Here is a 20854-nt window from a genome sequence, read left to right as displayed (position 1 = left end):
CCCCCCCCCCCCCCCGGCCCCCCCCCCCCCCGCCGCCCCCCCCCCCCCCCGCCAGGGCCCCCCCCCGGCTCCTGCTCCCCCCAGCCAGGGACCCCCCCCACCTCCCGCATCTCCCCAGCTCCTGACCCCTTAACCAGTCACGTGTCTGTGCCCCCCCCAAACTCCTTAACCTCGTGTCCCCCCCTTCAGTCTCACTCCGGATCGCGGGGGGCGTTTTCTCCCCCGCCCCCTGCGGGCCCCGCCAGAGAAGCCCCATCCTGACTGTGGCCTGGGGGGCTGCGCTGGTGGGGTGGTCATGGGGCAGGCCCTGGGGGTAGCGAACCCCAGTTCCTCTGCGGTAGGAGACGGCACCGGTACAGTCACACTGACCCATCGGAGACCTGACTCGTTGGGTGACCTCCGGCATAATTCCCTTCCCTGCTCCGTGCCTCGGTTTCCCCATCGGAGGGTCCAGTACTGACCAGGGGAGCGTGAAGCTGGTTTTCAGTTTTTCTGAAAGTTGCCAGAGAGACATGGTGGGGGAGGTGACATCTCTTATTGGACTGGGGTTCTTAGCTGGCCGGGTCTTACTGAGCAGCCTTTAGGTGAATATTGAAATCACTTTTTCCCTTCCCCCTCTTTAAAATATCCCATCACAGACAAAGATGCTTGTAACGTTTCAGGGAAGTACATTGCCTCCACGCAGCGCCCTGACGGGACCTGGAGGAAGCAGAGAAAGGTGAAGGAGGGATACGTGCCCCAAGAAGAAGTGCCAGTGTAAGTCGAATTCTAGTCCTCCAGAGAGCAGGGGAGGGTCTCTGGGATCTCTTGCATGGCCCGTAGTGGGGGGGCTGTTACGCAGTCCAACTCCTTGCATCTGAAAACCTCGACTGCTGTGAGATTATCTGCTTCTATGGCACCGAATATGTGCCGGGCGCTTCGGCCTATTCAGTGAACAGGTGGCCTGCTTCCGCAGAGCTGGGCTACCCGAGGAAGCGGTGCTGGTTTCACTTAAGGTGTGATTTTAAGCTGGTGCGAATTGTTGTGTGCGTGCTCTTTTGGATTCGGGGCGGTTTCTTTTGGTTTAGCTTAAAACTGTTCTTAAAGGCCATAAACTAACCTGAAGAAAGCCACGCTCGCTGAAATAATGGTCCCCATGGATTTGCCCAGGGATAGGTTAAACTGCTACCATTTTTGCATATAGGCCTGGGACCTCTCCCTCCTTCAGGGTAACGGCCCATCTTACAATCGTTAGTCCTCTCCCGGTCCACCTCTTAGCTGGGTGCAGCGTGACGAGCCAGACAATTGTACGTTTGGGGCCTGCTCACCGCTTGGGGTTGCTTTCCCCAAAGGATCCGTGGGAGGCTTTGTGGCCGAGTTGGAAACACGTTCTTCAGTGCTCCACCGAACCAGACTAGGTGATCCCAAGGGTGTCTTTTGGCTTTAAATCTCTGAATCCCTAATGCAAGCCAGGCATTCCCGTCAGCTCTGGAGTACTGATCCCAGCTCTTCTCCCACGGCAGAGCATGTTCAGAGAGCTCCCGGGGCATCTGGCTTGGCTTCAGAATTCCCATGCCCACAGAAGGGTCACTAGTGAGCTGGAATGTGGGTTGGGCTCAGCGTGCCGCTGTCGATCTACGTCAGCCCTCATGGGGGCTCATCGACTCTCACATATGGGATGTGGCTCCCTCTCCTCGCTAGAACCTAAGGCCAATTGGCTGTCAACTTTCTAGGCTTCCAGATTGGGCCATGAAGTTTTGGGAATGTGGTCGTTCGTTGGAGTCGAACCTGCCGTCTCCAGTCTCCAAACCCTTTGGGGAATACTAAAGATGGCCTCCCTGCCTTGGCAAGATTTCCGATGCCGGGACTCCCTCTAAGTGTTTTCAGCGTGCTAGTGCCGAGCGCTGCACTTCGGGCTGGCGTGCGCGTGTGCAGTTCTTGCGCACTAGATATCCTCTCGCTGGCCTAGCGCGAGTCGATCCAAGAGGGGCCATGGTGCAGCAAACCGCCTGTCTCCTATTGGGCCACATCTGTCAGGAAGGGTGCAATGGAGAGGCTGTCCCACGTTTCCCAATCAAGCCCCTTTAAGATGCCCCCACAGCCCAGCGCCCCCTCGGCTGTAATGATTTATAACCATGTGTATGTACTGTTGGGTTACATCGTGAGATCTGAGTCTTTTTCCAGGTGCCCGACCAACTTTGACCCCTCTTATACCATAAGATGTAACCTGGCGGTATGTATTAACTCCCCTTATAAATCATTCTGGTGGGCGGCTTCGGCAGGGCTCCGGATGTGTCCTGCCTGCAAGGGTAACCTCTGCCGGCCGGCATTACTAGTCTCAGGCATAGAGCTCAGGTACTCGCAAACTGCTCAAATCCGGAAATGTTCGAGGTGTGTCTGTTTCATGGAGGCTCACTCCTCTGGTCCTGGGTGTCATCTCCCGCCCTGAGGGTGACGGCCAAGTGCTGTGATTCCTTTGCCCTTTGGAGTTGTCCCTCAGTGATGCCGCTGTTCTGGGGGGCCTGATGGGAGGGGCTGAGCATTCGTGACTCATTGGGTGGTGATTGGGCCAGTGGGTTCTTAGCACCTCCTGTGGTGGGCTGGATCTGCAGCGGCAAGGCCTTGGGGCGCTGGGTGTGTGCAATGGGGTTAGAGAGCGTTGGAGCTGATGGCCGCCGCATGGACCAGCTGGCTGGCTCCTGTTCTTTGTGCGTGGGAGAGGAAAGTCCTGATGGTTTTTGTTCTGTGCAGGTATGAGAATAAGTATGTGAAGTTTTTCAAAAGCAAACCAGACCTGCCCCCCGGTCTGAGCCCCGAGGCCAACGTGCAGCCAGGCAAGCAGGCCACCAAGGCGGAGTGCGGCGAGACCGGCCTGTCCAAGACGGCCAAGAGGAACTTGAAACGTAAGGAGAAGAGGAAGCAGCAGCAGGAGAAAGGGGAGAGGGAGACAGACGAACTGATCCAGTCCCTGGAAAAGGCCACCCTCTTGGGGGGCAGCAGCAGGGACAGGGGCCCCCCGGGGGACGGTAAGTCGGCCCTGCAGCAGGCCTGCGGCGGAACGGCCCTGGGGGACGGGGGGGACTCAGCCTCTGAGAAAACCAAGAAGATGAAAAACCTGAAAAAGAAGCTGCGGCAGGTGGAGGAGCTGCAGCAGCGGCTGGACTCTGGGGAGATCAAGCAGCCGACGAGAGAGCAGCTGGAGAAGCTGGCGCGGCGGAAAGCGTTGGAGGAGGAGCTGGAGGACCTGGAGCTGGATTTGTAAGGGGGGGGCCCGGGAGGGAGACTCTGAACTGGACTCAATGCACGCAGGTGAATGAATTCTGCGAGCTGTGGTGACCTCGTTGGGCCTGGCTGGGTTTTTTGTTGGGTGCTGCCTGGTTTTTAAGAACAATTTTCCCAGCTATCGAGGTTAGAAACTCGACAACTTTTCACATACCTCTCTCCTTTTTTTATTATTTTCTTGGGGGTGGGGGGGAGGCTGGGGGTGTCATAGGGAGGGGGTGGGCGGGGCTAGCACCCCACGGCTGTTTCCCCAGCCCCGTAGGATTCCCAGGTCCTCAGTGTTCTGTGTTCCAGCCACTCACTCCTCTGATTTTTAAAAATGACGCAATAATAAAATTGCAGTAGTGACCTCGGCGTCTGGGATTTTGTTTTTCCTTCTTCGAGCCAAGCTGCCTTCAGGCCCCCACAGAGTCTCGCTGGCTTCCCCGGAGAGTGCGTGCTCTGCGTGCTGGAGGGAAAGCCGAGAAAGCTGAGGCGCGCCCCTCTCTCAGGAGAACACGCCCATCCTCCCCCCGTCAGCCCCACGGTGTGGTAACGGCCTACCCAAAATGCATGGCTACTCAGAGTAGAGTGTGTAGCTTTCTGGAACATGGGGCTTTCCCTGTGGGAGCAGAGAACTAGTTAACAGTGCTGGCCCTGAACGGATCTTCACCAGCGTCTGAGACCGCGCCATTGGAATGACCCTCCAGCGATTGCTTCAGGCTCTCTGCAAACTCAGGAAGGTGCTGCTCCGTCTAGGTCCCATTCTCCAAGTTTTTTCTGTGCAAGTCTCACTGCTAAGAACAGTCGGGGGGGGGGGGGGGGGCTGACTGTGCCCCTGGCCAGTCCTTGGTGCACCCCTGCGAAGGTGAGCGGAGCAGCGCCTGTCTTGGGGGTATATTGGTGTAAGAGTAATTGGCTTGAGCCCTCTGTAAACGGGGACCTGCTCCGCCTGACACTGGCCACCAGGTGGCTCTGTAGGGACCGTCCAGTCCCTTGAGTATGGTGGGCTGCAGGCGTCCGGCTGAAAATGAGACCCTTGGTCACTGCTCTAGTGACGCCTGTCGCCCTGCACGCGAGAGCGAAATCTGAGCTGCCTCGTCCATTGGTGGAGTACGGGCACTTGGGCGGGTCCTGCCAGCCCAACGGCAGTGGTGGACAGGAAGGTTTTGCCTTAGATGCAGGCTGGGGTGGGCCTTGCGTTTTGGGGGGTGCTGGAGGCCAAGCCGCAGCGTAGCGCTGCTGGAGAGGCGAGGGCGGGTGTGTCCTGCTGCTGCAGACCCCAAAGGAAGCTTTGGATCACGATTTGTGTCTGGGGGAGGGGGTTACGAAGGGGTTTACACAAAACCCTTCAGGGATTGTTGGCGGCTTTGCCAGGAGCTGAAGGAGTGAGGCCTCGATCCCCTTTGACGGGGCTCTCCAGGAGGCGGCCCATGGCTCTCCAGGAGGCAGCCCATGGCTCCTGCTCCCCTTCGCCTTGCTCTCAGAGTGGCTGGAGAGCTTTGGCCGAAATTCCCAGGAGAATTCAGCAGGCAGCAGATGCCGGGCATGGGAAATTTCAGCTTGAGCGGTTAAAGCGTAGCCAAGTTCTAAGCAACGAAAACAGGGTCTTGTAATGGGAAAGGTCGGAAAACCTTGATAGGTCGTGCTACCGACTCGGGGCGTGGGGACTGGCTAATTGATAATGGCGACTTGCTTGGCCGTGACCCAGTGCCTAGATCCCCCTGGTGCGCTTGTCTTCTCCAGCGCCCAGGCCTGGCAGTACCCATCTGCCTTTGTAGGTGGGGATGCTAGTGGGAGCCCCTGGGAGCAGCACCCAGCATGTTGGGCCCCCGATCACCTCTGGGGTGTAAAGTAATACAGGGCGGAGTCCTCTGCAAGCCACAGCTCCGCCCGCTATTGACCAGCCAACCCCTCTTCAGCTCAGTGTGCAAGCGGGTCCCGAGGTGACGCTGCCACCAGCGGCCTTCCCTGGCTGCCTGAGAGCCTGTGTGCGCCCCCACGCTGCAGCAGCTCAGCGAACCCGTCTCCCCTCCGGCTGCTCCTGCCCTGGGGCTGTGCTGCGCTGACGCACTCTGGGTTGTTGGTGCAGCCGGGTGTTCACAGGGCCTGGGCCGGAAGCTCCACCCCATTAACGGGCTGTAAGTGGCACAGAGTCGGCTCAGTGCCGCAGAGGCAGCGCGTTAGCACGGCCAGGGAGAGGTGGTGCGGGGTGCCTGGGAGGGGGAAGCAGGGTTCTAGTGCTGACTTGGCCCCTGGAGACCTTGGGCAGGTGACTTGGCTGTGCCTCGGTTTCCCCAGCTGTGCAGTAACACAGCAGCTGCTAGAGCAGCTCAGAGCCAGGGTCCATCTCGCCCCGTAGCTCCCAGCGGAAGAACCCTGCAGCGGGTACGTGTGGGGTCATTTGCCCCCTTCCTCCCCAGTGCTTGGGAGTGATGGAAGGGCAGGGGGGTGGGAACTGGGCGGACCGGGTGTGGGATGAGGGTTGGCAGGGGCAGCAGCCCCCCTGTGTCTCATGGGAACGATATGTCCCGTCCCACCTTCCCTTGCCCTCAACGAGCTGCAGCTGTGGGGCCGGGACAGCAGCCCCTGTGCATGACCCAGCCCGGCGGTTTTCTGGGTAGCGACGGGTGTTTAGGGCACAGAATTGGTGACTAATTAAAAGCCGCACAGAACACAGCTTGTCTTGTTTGTTGCCATAGTGACCAGAGGGTGACTAAGTGGGAGAGATGCCAGGGTGACGGACACGGGTCTGGTCAGTGTCACTGCGCGGGCGGGGGGGCGGGAGCGTCTCCTGGGCACACAGAGGGCAATTTGTTACTAGCGTGGCTGCCGCTTTGGGAAACTGAGGCGCAGAGGGGGCGGGCGTGACTTGCCTGAACCCCTGCAAAAGATGGCAGCTGGTCTAGGAACAGAACCCAGGTGTCCTGGCTCTCACTCTGCCTGTGTTAACACCTAGACCGCGTGGCTGGGCGGGGCCAAAGCACGGGGAGAGCAGGGTCCTGCCGGGCTTGTCCTGTGGGAGGCTGGGGTTGTGGTAGCAGGGGCAGGAACCTGCCATGGGGCTGCGGCCTGGGGCCCATTTGCCGGCTCCTGCCCCACCTCTAGGGGAAAGAGCGGGGCTCTTGCTGGCTGTGGGATTGGACTCCCCGGCCTCCGGGACGTTGGCTGGTGCTGGGCGTGAAACCCCTCACTGCGTCTATTCAAGCTGAGCTGGGGTTGGCACATGGGGTGACCTGACTGGGCCCCCCACCTCTGGGGACTGCATGAGGTCTGTTAACACCATGTGCTTTGGGGGTGGGGGGACACAGGCTATCCCCTCTCCCTGCAGCCCCTTCCAAGTGGGGGAACCTGTTAGCATTAATTGCTTTGAGAGTGGGGTCCCTGTGGGCTGGGCACTGGGCAAACACAGACCAGGCCCTGTCCGGGAGAGCTAAAGGCGCAGATCAGGGGGAAATAGGGAAACTGAGGCACGGTGCCGGGACAGTGACTTGCCTAAGAGCATGTAGAACCCAGAAGTCCGGACTCCCCCAGCCCCGGAGCAGCTGAGTGGGTTGGAGCAGGGGCTTCATCTGGGCTGACGGCCCTGGAGCTGCGGCTGGGATACAAATGCCATTTGTCGTCCCCCTGCCCGCTCCCCCTCCAAGCCGCACTCTCCCGCCCAGTGACGCGCCCCCGGCTCCTCCCTCCCAGCCGGTTAGCGCTGCCAGACCAGTCATCGCTCGCCTGGAGTTCCTGGCAGTGCTGGATCACTGACTGCCCCTTGGCCCAGCCGCTCGCCCATGCCAATTGAACCAGCCCAAGGCGGGGGCGAGCCCCAGGGACCAGAATGGCCATGGGGGTGTTTGTTTGGCTTTTGTCCTTGAAGGTTAAACTGTTTCCTGGGGGCTGGGCTGGGCAGCTGGCCTGGGGTGGGGTGCTTGAAGGAAGTGCTGCCCAGGGGATTGGGGTGGGGGGGGTTGGGATTCCTGGGTTCTATCCCCAGCTGTGGGGTCTAGTGGTTAGAGCAGTGGGGGCTGGGCCCCAGGACTCCTGGGTTCTATCCCCAGCTGTGGGAAGGGAGGGGGCTCTCGTGGGTTAGAGTAGAGGTGGGAGTGGGAGTGGGGAGGCCTAGTGGTTAAGGGCAGAGTTAGGACTCCTGGGTCCTCAGCAGATTTTGGGGGAGGGGGTCTGAACGAGTTCTATCAGGGCATTTGTACTGTGTTCTGGAGACCCACTCCAAGCTCCTGCCACTAACTTTCTCTGTGACAGTTTGGGTAAGGTCACGCCCCTCTGTGACTCAGTTTCCCTGTGAGCACAGAGTGGCAGGGCCGCACTCTGCATCTCAGCCAGGTCTCTGGGCTCATCTCTAGACAGGTGACTGGCTCTGTAGCTCATCCCTCCATTCCCTTCCTGCCTGCCTGGATGGCAGGCTCCACGATATGTCCCTCTTTCACCCACTGTGCCCCGTCCTTCACTCCGGTTCGCCCTGCAGGGCTGGCATGATGCCGGAGTCTGATCCCACGGGCCAGGCTGCATCTCCCCATCAGCTGGGGATGGTGGGAGCCCGGGAGTCACACCCTGATGGTTTTCTCAGCTGGGGGAGTTGGCAGGAGTTGGATGCATGGAAAATACCCATCCTACAAAACACCAAATGTGGGGCACAAGGGGGGAGCTGGGTGTGGGAGCCGCTGTCCTGGCCTTCCCCCACTGCTGGTTGTCCCTGTCTGCCTCCCTACATCCCTCTGCAGCTTCAGCCAGGGTGGGGGTTCTGCCTCCCTACTGGCTCCGGCAGCTCTGCTGTGTAGGTGTTAACAGCTGCCACGTTCCACCCCAGAGGTGGCTGCATTTCAGTGGTGGTGGAACTGATTGCTATGTGGCCTCGTTGGCCCTTGTAACTTTTATCATAGTTAGGTCCTGTCCTTAGTCCTGTATGTATCTAACCCCCTTTAATCCTATGCCTCTGTCCGATCCTGTTGCGGTGAGTTCCCCAGGTGAATTGTCCCATCACACCCCAATTCTTTCCCCCCTTCTGCAGGTGAGTGGAGGGGAAGGGGGAACCCTTGAACTGCCCTGGTGCCCTCCCCCAATGCGCTGTGAAAGGGGGGAGCCCTCAGACTCAGGCCGTGCAGCAGCCGGTTGTGCAATGAGCAGGCGTGCGTGTGAGGCTCACGTTGCCATGGCTACGGCTGATTCACTACTGCCTGGTCCCCGGGGGGAACAGGCCAGAGACTGACAATGCTTGTCCCGAGGGACGGGCGCTGGGGCCTTGCTGGGAGCCCTGGTCCTTTGTGCCGTTCTCCTGGCAGCTGTTCTGTGGCGCGGTTTGCTGGGCAAGGAGTGAGTCTGTGAGGAGAACAGACTGGTGCGACCGACCGGTGCCCATGGGCGTCAATGGGGCCAGAGCCCAGCCGGGGCGACTGACCGGTGCCCCACGGGCGTCAATGGGGCCAGAGCCCAGCTGGGGCTACCCGGCTGGTGCCCACGGGCGTCAATGGGGCCAGAGCCCAGCTGGGGCTACCCGGCTGGTGCCTACGGGCGTCAATGGGGCCAGAGCCCAGCCGGGGCGACTGACCGGTGCCCACGGGCGTCAATGGGGCCAGAGCCCAGCCGGGGCGACCGACCGGTGCCCTACTGACTTCACCAGCTTTATACCTACTGGGGCCCTGGGGGATGGGTCCCAGCTGGTTCCTAGGGGCACGTTGCAGACCCCCAGCAGCTGACCCCAGTGGGCTGGAGAGATCCTGGCGGCGCGGGGGCTGTCCGGGCTGGGGGCAAAGGGTCAATTCCACAGGCTTGTTGAACTCTGTTTTGCTCCCAGGGTCAGGCCTGGGGGACACTTGAGAGCATCCCAGAGGAGTAACCTGGGCCGGGCTTGGGCAGCATCTCACAGGGAAAGGACATGACGGGAAACTGAGGCCTGGGGGCGGGGCTGTGGTTGTCCCAGGATTAGAACCCAGGAGTCCTGTGTCCTATTCTGGTGCCCAAACTGCGCAGGGCAGAGACTGCCCCGTGCTCTGTGTCTGTGCAGCACCTGGTCCAGCAGGCCCTGTGCTGGGTCGGTCCGTCACGCAGCCCGCTCGGGAAGGGGTTAACTGTCTGTCCCGTCCCCCCCGGGGGGGGGCTCTGGCCTGCGGTTGCAACATGGTTTAGTTTGGCATGAGTCATCCGGGCTGTTCAAGGTTTATAAACTTGGGAAAGGGGCGGGAGGGCTGGAGAGGAGCGAAGGGCCGCTGGGAACCCGGCGGGCAGGAGGGGACGAGGGACCAGGCCCAGAAAGACGGTTTCCAAGGGCTCAGAGGAGTGTTTAGTGCCCCCCCTTAGAAACCGCCATTGGCCGCTGCTGCTGGAGGCTCCGCTGAGGATGATTGGGCTGGAGCTGCTCTGCAAGGTCTGTGCCCTCGCCCTCTTTGCCAGCACCGCTGCCCGTGACCCCTCGGAGGAGCAGGAAGCTGTGGTGAGTCGGGACCGGGGGTGTTCTCGTGCCCCAGAGGGAGCGCCGGCTCCGGGACCCAGCCGGGATGGTGCTGGGGGGACGGGGGATGGCGTGGAATGGTGCCGGTGCCCCCCAATCCCCATCCCATTCCTGGGATCCCGCCCAGCTCTGCCGGTGCCCCTCACTCCTGCCCCGCGGCCCCCTGTTATCCAGAGCTGGGGGATGGGGAGCTCTCACCGACCCTGATCTGACAATCCTCCGGGGCTCCCCCAGCCCAGCCCAGCCCTGCCAGCGTTCCCACGCCAGCCCCGGGACTTGTTTCAATCTGTGCTGGGGATGGGGCCACCTACCAGTGCAGAGCCCACCCACGTGCCAGGGCCTTGCAGCGTGGCTGGGCCAACAGGACATGGTGGCGACCCCAGGCTGGACACCACGGTTCCTCCCCGGCTGGGACAGGACAGTGTCACCGCATGGCCAGGCCCCCCGCTGACGCACCAATTAGGCCGTGGGAATTTCCTGTCCGCTTGTTCACCCAGCTGGGCGGGCCACCCAGGCCTTGGCCAGGACGCCTGGGTTCTATCCCTGGCTCTGGGAGGGGAGTGGGAGGGCGTCTAGTGGTTAGAGCAAGGAGACTGGGAGCCAGGACTGCAGGGTTCTGTCCCCGGCTCTGGCATTGACCTGAGGCAAGTCTCTTCTCCCCGCCTCAGTTTCCCCATCTGTATAATGGAGACAATGATCCCACACACACACCCTGGGGGGCTGTGAACCTTCATTAAAGGGACAGCGTTTTGAGCTCCTCAAAGCATTATGGGAAATGCCAGCCTCTAAGTGCCCAGGCATGAGATCACGCAGCTCATCTCTTGCCGGGCCCAGAACCCGGAGGTGGCGCCGTACCCCTCTGGCCAGGGCCCCGTTTCCCACCCGTGTAGCGATGCCCAGGTCCCTGGGGGCTGGATGTGTCCCGCTGACCCATGTCCCTTCCCCCCTTCCCCCCAGCGTTACCTGCTGCAGTTCGGGTATTTGCAGAAGCCACTGGAGAGGCTGACGGACGAGTTCACCGAGGCCGAGCTCACCGAGGCCATGAGGTAACGCGGGTGCCAAGCGCCCTAGGAGGGGCCAGGGCCGGGCTGGGGCACGTGGGCACAACTGGGGCCGGAGCCGGGCGTGGCTGGTGGTTGGAGTCCCAGCGGGGCGTGTGCGTGACCAGAGCCACGCTGCCCCCTGGGCGTGCTGGGCCGTACCCGATGTCCCTGGCACCCCCCAGCCTGCGCCATGGGGGAGCCGGTCTCTTCGAGGCCCCATCCCTCGAGCGTCGAGGCCCCAGGTGAACCTGCCATTTGTGCCCCCCGCGTCCAGGTCTTTCCAGCTGGCCTCCGAGCTGCCCGCCACCGGCCTCCTCGATGATGCCACCCTGGAGCAGATGAGGCAGCCGCGCTGCGGGGTTGAGGACCCCTTCAACCAGAAAACCCTCAAGTACCTGCTGCTGGGTGAGGGGCAGGCGGACGGATGGACGGACCCCAGTGCAGCCAATGGGGGTGGGGGGAGCTGAGTGCTGGGCCGCCTGGCAGGCTCGGGGTAACGGCTGGCGTTAGGGTCGAGGTTACGGAGCTAGGGATGGGCGGGGGTCAGGTCGGCATTATGGGGCTAGGCCCAGAGGTGGAGGGGAGGGTGATGGAGCCAGCATCAGGGTGTCCCTTCGACCCTGAATGCCAGGGCAGGGCAGGGCAGGGCTGGCCCTCTCCTGCTGCTGGGCACCGAGGGGTGGAAGCCGGGTCCCAGCGTTCCCTGTGGCCTCGGAATGGGGCTGGGGGCCCCACCCCTTCCCCGCTGGCAAAGCCGCTCTCCTCCCTCTGCCCCCCAGGCCGCTGGCGCAGGAAGAACCTGACCTATCGGATCTACCACTACACACCCGACATGGGGGCCAGCGCTACCCGCGAGGCCATCCAGGCCGCCTTCGCGTACTGGAGCGACGTGGCCCCGCTGACCTTCCGGGAGGTGTGGCACGGCACGGCCGACATCCGCATCTCCTTCCACGGCGCCACCTCCTGGACCTGCTCCCGCCCCTTCGACGGACCTGGTACGCGGAGCCGCCCGGGCGCAAGGAGGGCAGGGTTGGGGTGAGCGGCTGCCTGGTTCCAGGAAGGGGCGCTCTCGCTGGCAGGCCATGCTGTCCCCAGTGTGCGGCAGGGAGTGGGGCGGGGGGCTCAGTCGGGATGGGGGAGCCGCCCTCATGGTGTCTCTGGGCACAGGGAAGGTGCTGGCTCACGCCGATGTCCCCGAGGAGGGCACGGTGCACTTCGACGAGGACGAGCTGTGGACGGAGGGGACGTACCGTGGCGTCAACCTGCGCATCATTGCGGCCCACGAGATCGGGCACGCCCTGGGCCTGGGCCACTCCCGCTACCCCACAGCCCTCATGGCCCCCGTCTACAGCGGCTACCGGCCCCACTTCCGCCTGCACTTCGATGACATCGACGGCATCCGGGCCCTGTACGGTGAGGGACGCCGGGGCTAGCTCAGGGGTTTGAGCGTTGGCCTGCTAAACCCAGGTTTGGGAGTTCAATCCTTGAGGGGGCCATTTGGGGATTGGTCCTGCTTTGAGCAGGGGGTTGGACTAGATACCTCCTGAGGTCCCTTCCAACCCTGATATTCTATGAAAATCTCCCCTGCCCTGGGTCCTTCCCCTCCCACAGTATCCCACTGGCTCTGTCCCCCACCCCGAGTCCTGCTGGGCCTGGTATTCCCACACCCCTCTGGCATTCCACGGGGGGACCCCACTTCTCCTTGCCATGCTCTGCCTGCCAGGCCCCACCTCCTGCCCCATGTGTCTGTCTGGGTCCAGCTCCCCTTCCCCCCCGTGCCCTCCAGGAGCCCCTCCAGCCCCCGGCTGGCCTGTAACGGGCCAGAATAACCACTATCTGGTGTTACTTTCAGGCAAAAAGACTCCACCAGTGATGCCGTCCGGGACCCTCCTGCCTACCACCTCCAGCCTGTCGCCCACCAAGGTGCCCGACCCCTGCACCGACGGCTTGGACGCCCTGATGTTCGGTGAGCCGGCGGGGCTCTTTCGTGGGGGAACTCCCAACGGTCCGGGAAAGAGAAGGGACCAAAGCCCCGTGGATTCTCTGGGGTTGGTGCCCGGGGACGGAGATGATGCTGGGCGTTCGGGGAGGGCTGTGAACGGCCCAGGGAGGGCGTTAATATAAAATAATGGAGCCAATGGGCATCGGAACCAGGCCAGTGGCTGCAGACAGCCTGAGCTGAAATGGAGCCGGGGGGGTGAGCAGGACGAGTGGGTTTATGACTCTTTGGCCAGGTAGCACCCACCTAAATATCAGCCCGCGCCCCCTTCGCTAACCCCCGCTGAATTAACGGCCGTTCACCGTGGGCTCAGACCAGATCCTGTGTAAACCCCGCGCCAGTGGAGCGAGCATTTGCCAGCCCAGTCCTGGGAGCTAAAACGTGCACAAACCAGTGCGGCCCAGCCCCCCTTAGCAGCAGGGCCTGAGGGGCCCCAGGCCAAGGGAGGAAATAGGTTTTGGGGGCGATTTACATGGTGACCCGTCTCTGTACAAAGACAAGCGGGTCATCGCTCCAGGCTGTGCTGCTCCCCCCCCCCCCCCATGAGCCTGGCCCCGAGCTCAGGCACTTCCCCCCAGCGCCCCACATCTCTGAGGTTGGGGGCCGCCCACTGGGCATTAACCTTTTGCTCCCCTCTGCCTCCCAGGCCCGTATGAGCAGACCTACGCCTTCAGGGGGGACTACGTCTGGACCGTGACTGATTTCGGGACTGGCCCCCTGAAGGAGATCCCGGCCCTGTGGAAGGGGCTCCCGGGGCGGCTGGACGCGGCCGTGTACTCCCCACGCACCGGCAGGAGCTACTTCTTCAAAGGTGGGTGAGCCTTGCCGGGGATGTCAGAGAGGAGATGGGGGTGTTAGAACGAGTGGGGGAAGGGGCACAGTAGGTGAGGGGGAGCTGCTTGTGGGCCTAGCTTTGGGCACCATTCTGCATCGCAGACACACACACCCCTTGCTTCTGCCGCAGGTGACAAGGTCTGGAGGTACCGAGGCTTCCAGCTGGACCCCGGCTACCCCAAGGCCCTGACCCGGGTCCCGGCCAAGATCGACGCCGCCTTCTACTGGCCGGGGAACAAGAAGATCTTCCTCTTCAAGGTAAGCGGCGGGCCCCGGGTCCTGCTGATCTCTCTGAAGGTCCCCGGCCAGGGTGCCCCCTCCAGCCCCGGCCCTGAGCCAGGCCTCTCCCAGCCCAGACAGCTCCTGCCCACTCCGGCTTTAGGACCCAGCAAGCGGAGGCAGCTGGGGCGGGAATTCCCAGCCCCGCCCCCTCGTCCTGCCAGCCCCGCCCCCTCGTCCTGCCAGCCCCTTGGGGCAGGGAGCTTTGGGTCCTGCCTTTCGCCTTGTGCCCAGCTGCCTCTGTCCTGAGGGCGGGTTGATCCCAGGACAGGAGGATGCTGGCAAAGGGCAGGTGTAACCACTCAGCCACTGGCAACGCCAAGGATCAGTGCAGAGTCCTGCACTTAGGACGGAAGAATCCCACCAACCGCTACAGACGAGGTACCAAATGGCTAGGAAGCAGTTCTGCAGAAAAGGACCTAGGGGTCACAGTGGACGAGAAGCTGGATATGAGTCAACAGTGTGCCCTTGTTGCCAAGAAGGCTAACAGCATTGTGGGCTGTATAAGTAGGGGCATTGCCAGCAGACCGAGGGACGTGATCATTCCCCTCTATTCGGCATTGGTGAGGCCTCATCTGGAGTACTGTGTCCAGTTTTGGGCCCCACACTACAAGAAGGATGTGCCCAAATTGGAGAGAGTCCAGCGGAGGGCAATGAAAATGATTAGGGGACTGGAGCACATGACTTATGAGGAGAGGCTGAGGGAACTGGGATTGTTTAGTCTGCAGAAGAGAAGAATGAGGGGGGATTTGATAGCAGCCTTCAACTACCTGAAGGGGGGTTCCAAAGAGGATGGAGCTCGGCTGTTCTCAGTGGTGGCAGATGACAGAACAAGGAGCAATGGTCTCAAGTTGCAGTGGGGGAGATCTAGGTTGGATATTAGGAAACACTATTTCACTAGGAGGGTGGTGAAGCACTGGAATGCGTTACCTAGGGAGGTGGTGGGATCTCCTTCCTTAGAGGTGTTTAAGGCCTGGCTTGACAAAGCCCGGGCTGGGATGATTTAGCTGGGAATTGGTCCTGCTTTGAGCAGGGGGTTGGACTAGATACCTCCTGAGGTCCCTTCCCACCCTGATATTCTATGAACGCAGCCCCGCTATTTGTAGGACCACACCCCTCCTCACGGGCTATATACTAGAGCCTGGGCCCAGAGCATTCTGGGAAGTGTAGTTCACATCTTGCAGTCTCCTTCCCCTGGGGCCCTGGAACTGTGTAGCCGTTTTCAAGCTGGTCCTGAGGGGACACCCCCCCCCCCCGCAGCATCCTGCCAGATGCATTCTGGGAGAATCCTTCTGGCATGTTGTTGGCTCCAAGCCAGGAGCTGGGCAAAGGCGGCTCACCAGCCAGCACTGCCTGGCAGGACCAGGGGCTGGTACCTGGTGTGGGGGAGGGGACCTAGCCCTGGAGAGCCAAGCCGCCAGCCCCCCTCTGCTTCACCTTCCTGCTCAGGGCACCGGCTACTGGCAGTGGGACGAGCTGGCCTGGAGCGACTTTGGCGGCTACCCCAGGAAGATCTCCAAGCTGTTCACTGGGGTGCCCTCCCACCTGGACGCGGCCGTGGCCTGGGAGAACGGCCGGGTCTATTTCTTCAAGGGGGGCCAGTACTGGCGGGTGAACGCGCAGCTGCGGGTGGAGAAGGGGTACCCGCTGAGCACGGCTGAGCGCTGGATGCACTGCGAGGCCTAGGCGCCCCCGCGGGATGGGCCCGGACGCCCTGGGATCGGGGCCACAGGGGATGGAGAAGAGAAGGGGGGGGGAGGGGGGTTTAATGGGCCAGAGGCGCCACCTGCAGGCAGCTGTCAGGAACAGCACAGGGACAGGAGATTGGGGGGCTGGGGAGGGATGGGGGCCTTGCCTGGGCACTGTACCCCTGGGAGCCGCTGCTCCCTCCCTGCACAATAAACCCCATCCCCTGTGCATCATGGTGACCCTGCGAGCTCTGTGCCAGGGCAGCGTGGGGCTGGGCCTCCCAGGGGTGGCTGAGGAGCAGGGGCCCGGCTGTTTTCCGCCCCTCCCTCCCTGAAATCCAGCACCCCCCGCAGCTGGGAACCCCAGCCCTGAGCTGCTCGCCCCTGGGGTCTTGCCAAAGGGGGCAGACCCTGCAGACAGACACACGGAGCCACCCGGCCACACCCGGTCTGTAAGGCAGTTTAATATGCCCCCCCTCCCGTACAGTACATAGCGTATAAACAGGGGACCGGCTCCCTGCCCCCTCGGGAGCCAGGGCTGAGATGGGGGGGCTGCTGGAGCCGGCGGCTTAGGGAAGTGCTGCTAGAAGCGTTAGACCGGCTGGGCCTTGGCTGTCGTCCTCACAGGCCAGGGGATCTGGGTCTCCCCGCCCCCCTTGCAGGCCCTCCCCTCGCCCTGAGCCTGCGAGCGCCCTGTGCCCCCCAGGGCTGGCTGACGGGCCTCGGGCCGGGACGGCTGCTGGCTCCCGGCCTGTTATGGCTGCTGAGATCCCAGAATGCTCCGTGCCAGCCCCTCCGCACAGCGTCTGGGCCCCCACGGGCCTCGCCCGGCCTGGGGAGAGCTTTAACTCGGGGCCCCAAGGCAGAACCCCCCAGCGATGGCTCAGTGCCGGGGAGGAGGAACGGGGGAGTCCGAACGAGAGCGGTTGGACGTTGTGGGGGGCCCAGAGCAGGGTCCCCAACCTGACACTGGAGAGCAGGTCGAATGGAACCAGCTGTATCCCCTGGAGCCCCGCCTCCCCTCTGGACAGGCCAATAGGGGCAGGGGAAGGCAGCTGCTTTGAATATTTAAAGGGGCAGGAGGTGCCCACCCTACCTGGGAAGCGCAGTTGCTGGGCTGGGGAGGGGGCGCCAGGGGGTGAGGGGGGGTGAAGTGTCACCAGCAAAACAGTCTCCCCACCCTCCCCCCATCGCTGCCACCTCTGCCCCTAAGGCACAAGTGGAATGTAGTGAAGCCCCTGCCCCCGTCAGAGGCGCCCGCCAGGCCCAGGGGCGGTCAGGGGCACGGTGGAGCCGCAGTCGTAGTCCAGGTCGAGGACGGTGTGGGCGGCGGTGCTGGGGCCCAGCTGGCGATCCCGCAGGCTCTGGATGTAGCTCTGGGGGCGCGGAGGGGACAGGTCAACACAGGACGCGCTCTGAGGGGGGCCCCACTGCCCCTTCATCCCCCAGCACCAGGACCCCGACCCCTGGCTAGGCAGCAGAGCCCAGCATTCACCCTATAAACTGGCCATGTGGCATCCCCCTTCCTACCCCTCCACCCCCTTACAGACTGCCTGGGCCTCTCTCCTGCCCAAACCCAGCTGGCTCTGGGGTGGAGCATGGCAGCAGAGTATAACGGGATCCCAGCGGAGCTATTCGGCCTCCGACAAACGCGCAGGGCTCCATGATCACTCTGGGGAGGGGGAGAAGGGGGCTCCCCACTCACCGGTGCCAGGACGTCGCCCGCGTAGCGCTTGACGGGGTTGGGCTTGCGCCGGTAGCTGCCCTCCTGCGGGGGGAGGCTCTGCCGTTTCTTGGCCTCCTTCTGCCGGATCCGCAGCAGCTGCAACCGCTTCTGCCGCCGGCTGATGATCACTGGGAGGGTGAGTCAGTGTGAGCACCCGCGCCAAGGCCCCCCCCCCCGCTCTGCCCCAGCCCCTCCCCCCGCTCCGCCCCAGGCCCCAGATGTGGAAAGTACGGGACCAGCCTGGCCTTGCTCCTTCAGTGCGGCAGGGAAACTGAGGCACAGCCAGGTGTGGGAATTACCCAAGAGAGGGTGAGTGGCTGGGAATAGAACTCAAGAGTCCCGATTCCATCCCACCCTCCCTGGGCTCTAACCCACCAGCCCCCACTCCCCTCCCGGAGCTGAGGCGAGAACCCAGGAGTCCTGGCTCCCAGCCCCTCCCTGCTCCAAGCACTCAGCAATGAGACAGTCCAGATTTTACAGGCCGAAGGGGGGAGAGGGAAGAGAGACGAGCCAGGGGTAAAGGAGGTCACCACCCTATGCCCGCATCCGACCCCCAGGCTGGCTCTTGGTCTCCCAGCACCACTGCTCTGCCCCTGCCCTGCAGCCCCCACCCACAGGACCCCCCTCACGCTCCATCCCTGCCCCCCGCGGCCCCGCTCACCGTCCGTGTGCGAGTAGCCCTCGGCCGTCAGTTTCCACTGCAGCAGGAGGCCCAGGAGGCTAAGGGCCGGCCAGAGCGCCAGGACGGCCCAGCTGTGCCAGCAGAGGGGGGGCGAGGGCGCCAGGCGCAGCCGGTCGTAGACGTGGCCCAGCAGGGCCAGCAGCTCCACGAAATAGTCCACGCAGCCCACGATGACGGCGGCCCCGAAGACGGCCGTGGACAGCACGGTGAGCGGCTTCTGCCAGCGCAGGGCCAGCAGAGCGCAGAGCAGCGCCAGCCCGAGCAGGCTGCCCACGGGCACCCACAGGCTCTGCGGCTGGTAGAGCGGCTCCGTGGCCACCAGGGCAGCTGTGGCCAGCAGCAGCCCGAGCAGCAGCCCCGTCATGAAGAGCCCCACGCTGTGCACCAGCATGGTGACCAGCCCGCACAGCGCGCCGATGCCCAGCGCGATGCCCGCGCTCACTTCCAGGCTCAGCTGCGTCTCCAGCACTCGCTCCTTGTAGCACAGCAGGAAGATGACCAGGGAGCCGAAGAGAAGCCCCGACAGGAACATGATGGCTTTGAAGCAGCGGTAACCTGGGAAGTGGGGCCGGGGGGAGAAGATAAATTAGCGGGACCCAGCGTGTGGGGCAGGGGCTCTGGGTGTGTGTAGAGATGGGGCTGCGGGTCGGGAGTGAGGGGCACCGGCAGGGCTGGCTAGCGGGGGGCTGCGGGTCGGGAGTGAGGGGCACCGGCAGGGCTGGGCTAGCGGGGGGCTGCGGGTCGGGAGTGAGGGGCACCGGCAGGGCTGGCTAGCGGGGGGCTGCGGGTTGGGAGTGAGGGGCAGCAGTGGAAGTTGGGGGGGGGGGGGCTCAGCAGTCACTGCCCATGGGTTCCAGCCCCGCATGCGGCCCTGCCGCTCGCTCACCGAAGCAGCTGTAGATGACCCCGAAGAGGCAGCAGAGGGCGCAGATTGCGGCGGGCACAGCCTGGTAGCGACGCTCCAGCTCGAGGTTGCAGGGGTCCTGGCTGGGGGCGCCCGGCCCCAGCTCCGTGGCCTGCTGGTTAAAGGCCCAGGGCTCAGCCGTGAGGACGAGGGGCAGGAGGTCGGGCTCCATGCTGGGCGGGAGTCAGGGCCCTGCGGGGGGGAGCCCGGTGTTAACCCTAGAGATCTGTGACCCCCCCCCCGAGCTTCTCCCCCCCCCACGTCTCCTCCCCGGCCCATCCCACCTCCTCCCTCTAGCCCCCACCCCATTGGCCCAAATCTACCCTGAGCCCCCCCTTCCCGGGGTCTGATCCACCCCCCCCACCCGGGAGAGGCTAATCTCTTCACACGACCCAAGCCTGGAAAAGATGACTAATTCCCCCCCAACAGCTGGAATCAACACACAACGCCAGCCCCTCCCCCCCAACATCTGGCGGCTGCTCCAGAGCCAGGACACACGGACACATCTGGCAGCGTCTCCTCGGGGCGAGCGTGGGGGGGGGTCAGAGGAGCACAAGGGGGATCTCCCCAGCTGGGTTGGCTCCCCGATCTCCCTTGGGTGCTGCCTCCTGGGGCGGGGCCTTGTACTGCGCCCATCCCCACTGCTTCCCGCCTGCACCCTTGCAGGCCCCATGGCTCCCTGGACGCCGCCACCCCCCCCCCCGCCCCCGGTTCCATACAGAGACACTCGCCCTAGCTTTCTCCCACCTGCCCTAAAGCCCTCCACCAAGGGTTCACCTCCCAGCTAATGTCCATGACCCGCACAGCCCGCCACCTGGGGGTGCCACCCCCCTAACGAGGGGGGGTTGCTGCTTCAGACCCACCCACCCCCAAAATGAAGGAATCCTGCAAAATCCAGGGGCTGGCAGCCTCCCGCTTCCCGCCCAGGGGCAGGGTCTCAGGCATCGTCCCGTGAGAACCCGATGGGGGAACTGGGGAGACAGAGCCTGTGAGCAGCATGGGGCCTGTCTCTGCTCCCCATTACCTGCCTGCCCTGCTGGGGTGCCAGGAGAATCCCTCACCCTGGGTTCTGCTTGGTCTAGCCAGGCCCAGGCAAGCCCCTTCCCCGTTCAGTGCCTCAGTTTCCCCTTCTGTGGAATGGGGCTCCTCTCCCCCCATCCATGGGGGTGTGCCCGAATGGCAGGGCCCTCAGCCAGTTGGGGGTTGGAGAGACACAGGAGACACGGGGCGGCCGCTGCGCTGCTAGGGCCGGTCCAGGGGGCAGGCTGCCCCCCAGCTGGGAGGGGAGTGGGGGTGTGGAAGTGGCAGCTCCCTGCATGAAGGGAGCCAGATTATTTGATCCCAGCCCCCCCCCACCCATGAATCCTGATGAACCCCCTCCCCGGGGCGCCCAGGGCTGGGGGAGCAGGGGGCTGCGAGTTGGGAGTGAGGGGCACCGGCAGAGCTGGCAGTGGGGTAGCCGGGCAGGGGGCCAGAGCTGAGGTGGGGGATGGGCTGTGCTTCTGTCTGCTCAGGGATCGTTCATCACCCCAGAGGGAAGGGGTGAGTCCCTCCCAGCTGGGGGGGGGGGGCGGAGGGCCCTGAGCCCCAACATCCCAGGGTTCCCCAGAGCCCTGCTCTGCTGCAGCCGCGCCAAGGCCAGGCCAGAGGGGCACAGCAGGGAAGGGGTTAAACTACCCCGCAGGGACTTGCTGCTGGATCTGGCCAGGTCCTTGGCTGTCCGGGGGCAAGACTGGGTCAGGCAGAGAGGGACAATCCCCAGCTCTGCCAGTGCCCCTCACTCCCGACCCGCAGCCCTGGGCTCCCCACCCCCAGCTCTGCCGGTGCCCCTCACTCCCGACCTGCAGCCCCCTGCTCCCCCAGCCCTGGGCTCCCCACCAGCTCTGCCAGTGCCCCTCTCTCCCGACCCGCAGCCCCCTGCCTGGCTACCCCACCCCCAGCTCTGCCGGTGCCCCTCACTCCCGACCCGCAGCCCCTGCTAGCCCAGCCTTGCCCCCCCCCCCCT

General features: G+C 63.6%; 3 protein-coding genes across 10 annotated transcripts in view; 2 read left to right on the top strand and 1 right to left on the bottom strand.

Moving 5' to 3' along the window:
- Window positions 1-3609, top strand: part of PYM1 (PYM homolog 1, exon junction complex associated factor) — a 13658-nt gene extending 10049 nt beyond the window's left edge. Inside the window, exons 2-3 of one of the 4 annotated variants that reach the window (XM_034792962.1) lie at window positions 663-756; window positions 2731-3609. In XM_034792962.1, coding sequence (XP_034648853.1) covers window positions 663-756; window positions 2731-3241 — 605 coding nt within the window. In that variant the 3' untranslated portion in view covers window positions 3242-3609. Of the gene's footprint in view, window positions 1-638; window positions 757-2163 lie in introns of those variants that run through there. The other 3 variants (XM_034792961.1, XM_034792964.1, XM_034792963.1) reach the window with 3 other exon arrangements.
- Window positions 3610-9411: 5802 nt separating this feature from the next.
- MMP19 (matrix metallopeptidase 19) lies at window positions 9412-15766 on the top strand. Its single transcript, XM_034792635.1, has 9 exons — window positions 9412-9676; window positions 10652-10740; window positions 11012-11142; window positions 11517-11732; window positions 11905-12150; window positions 12590-12703; window positions 13383-13547; window positions 13701-13828; window positions 15299-15766. Exons 1-9 carry the CDS (start codon window positions 9584-9586, stop codon window positions 15533-15535), a joined length of 1419 nt encoding a protein of 472 aa, XP_034648526.1. The 5' UTR covers window positions 9412-9583; the 3' UTR covers window positions 15536-15766.
- Window positions 15767-15981: 215 nt separating this feature from the next.
- TMEM198 (transmembrane protein 198) overlaps window positions 15982-20854 on the bottom strand; it is an 11215-nt gene continuing 6342 nt past the window's right edge. For 3 of the 5 annotated variants that reach the window (XM_034792636.1, XM_034792637.1, XM_034792640.1), the window contains 4 exons: window positions 18832-19041; window positions 17925-18500; window positions 17243-17391; window positions 15982-16913 (listed from right to left, as the gene is read on the bottom strand). In XM_034792636.1, coding sequence (XP_034648527.1) covers window positions 16785-16913; window positions 17243-17391; window positions 17925-18500; window positions 18832-19021 — 1044 coding nt within the window. In that variant the 5' untranslated portion in view covers window positions 19022-19041 and the 3' untranslated portion in view covers window positions 15982-16784. The other 2 variants (XM_034792638.1, XM_034792639.1) reach the window with 2 other exon arrangements.

This window comes from Trachemys scripta, chromosome 16, assembly GCF_013100865.1.
Source record: "Trachemys scripta elegans isolate TJP31775 chromosome 16, CAS_Tse_1.0, whole genome shotgun sequence".
Taxonomy (NCBI): Eukaryota; Metazoa; Chordata; order Testudines; family Emydidae; genus Trachemys; species Trachemys scripta.
This window is presented reverse-complemented; position numbering and strand designations above follow the sequence as displayed.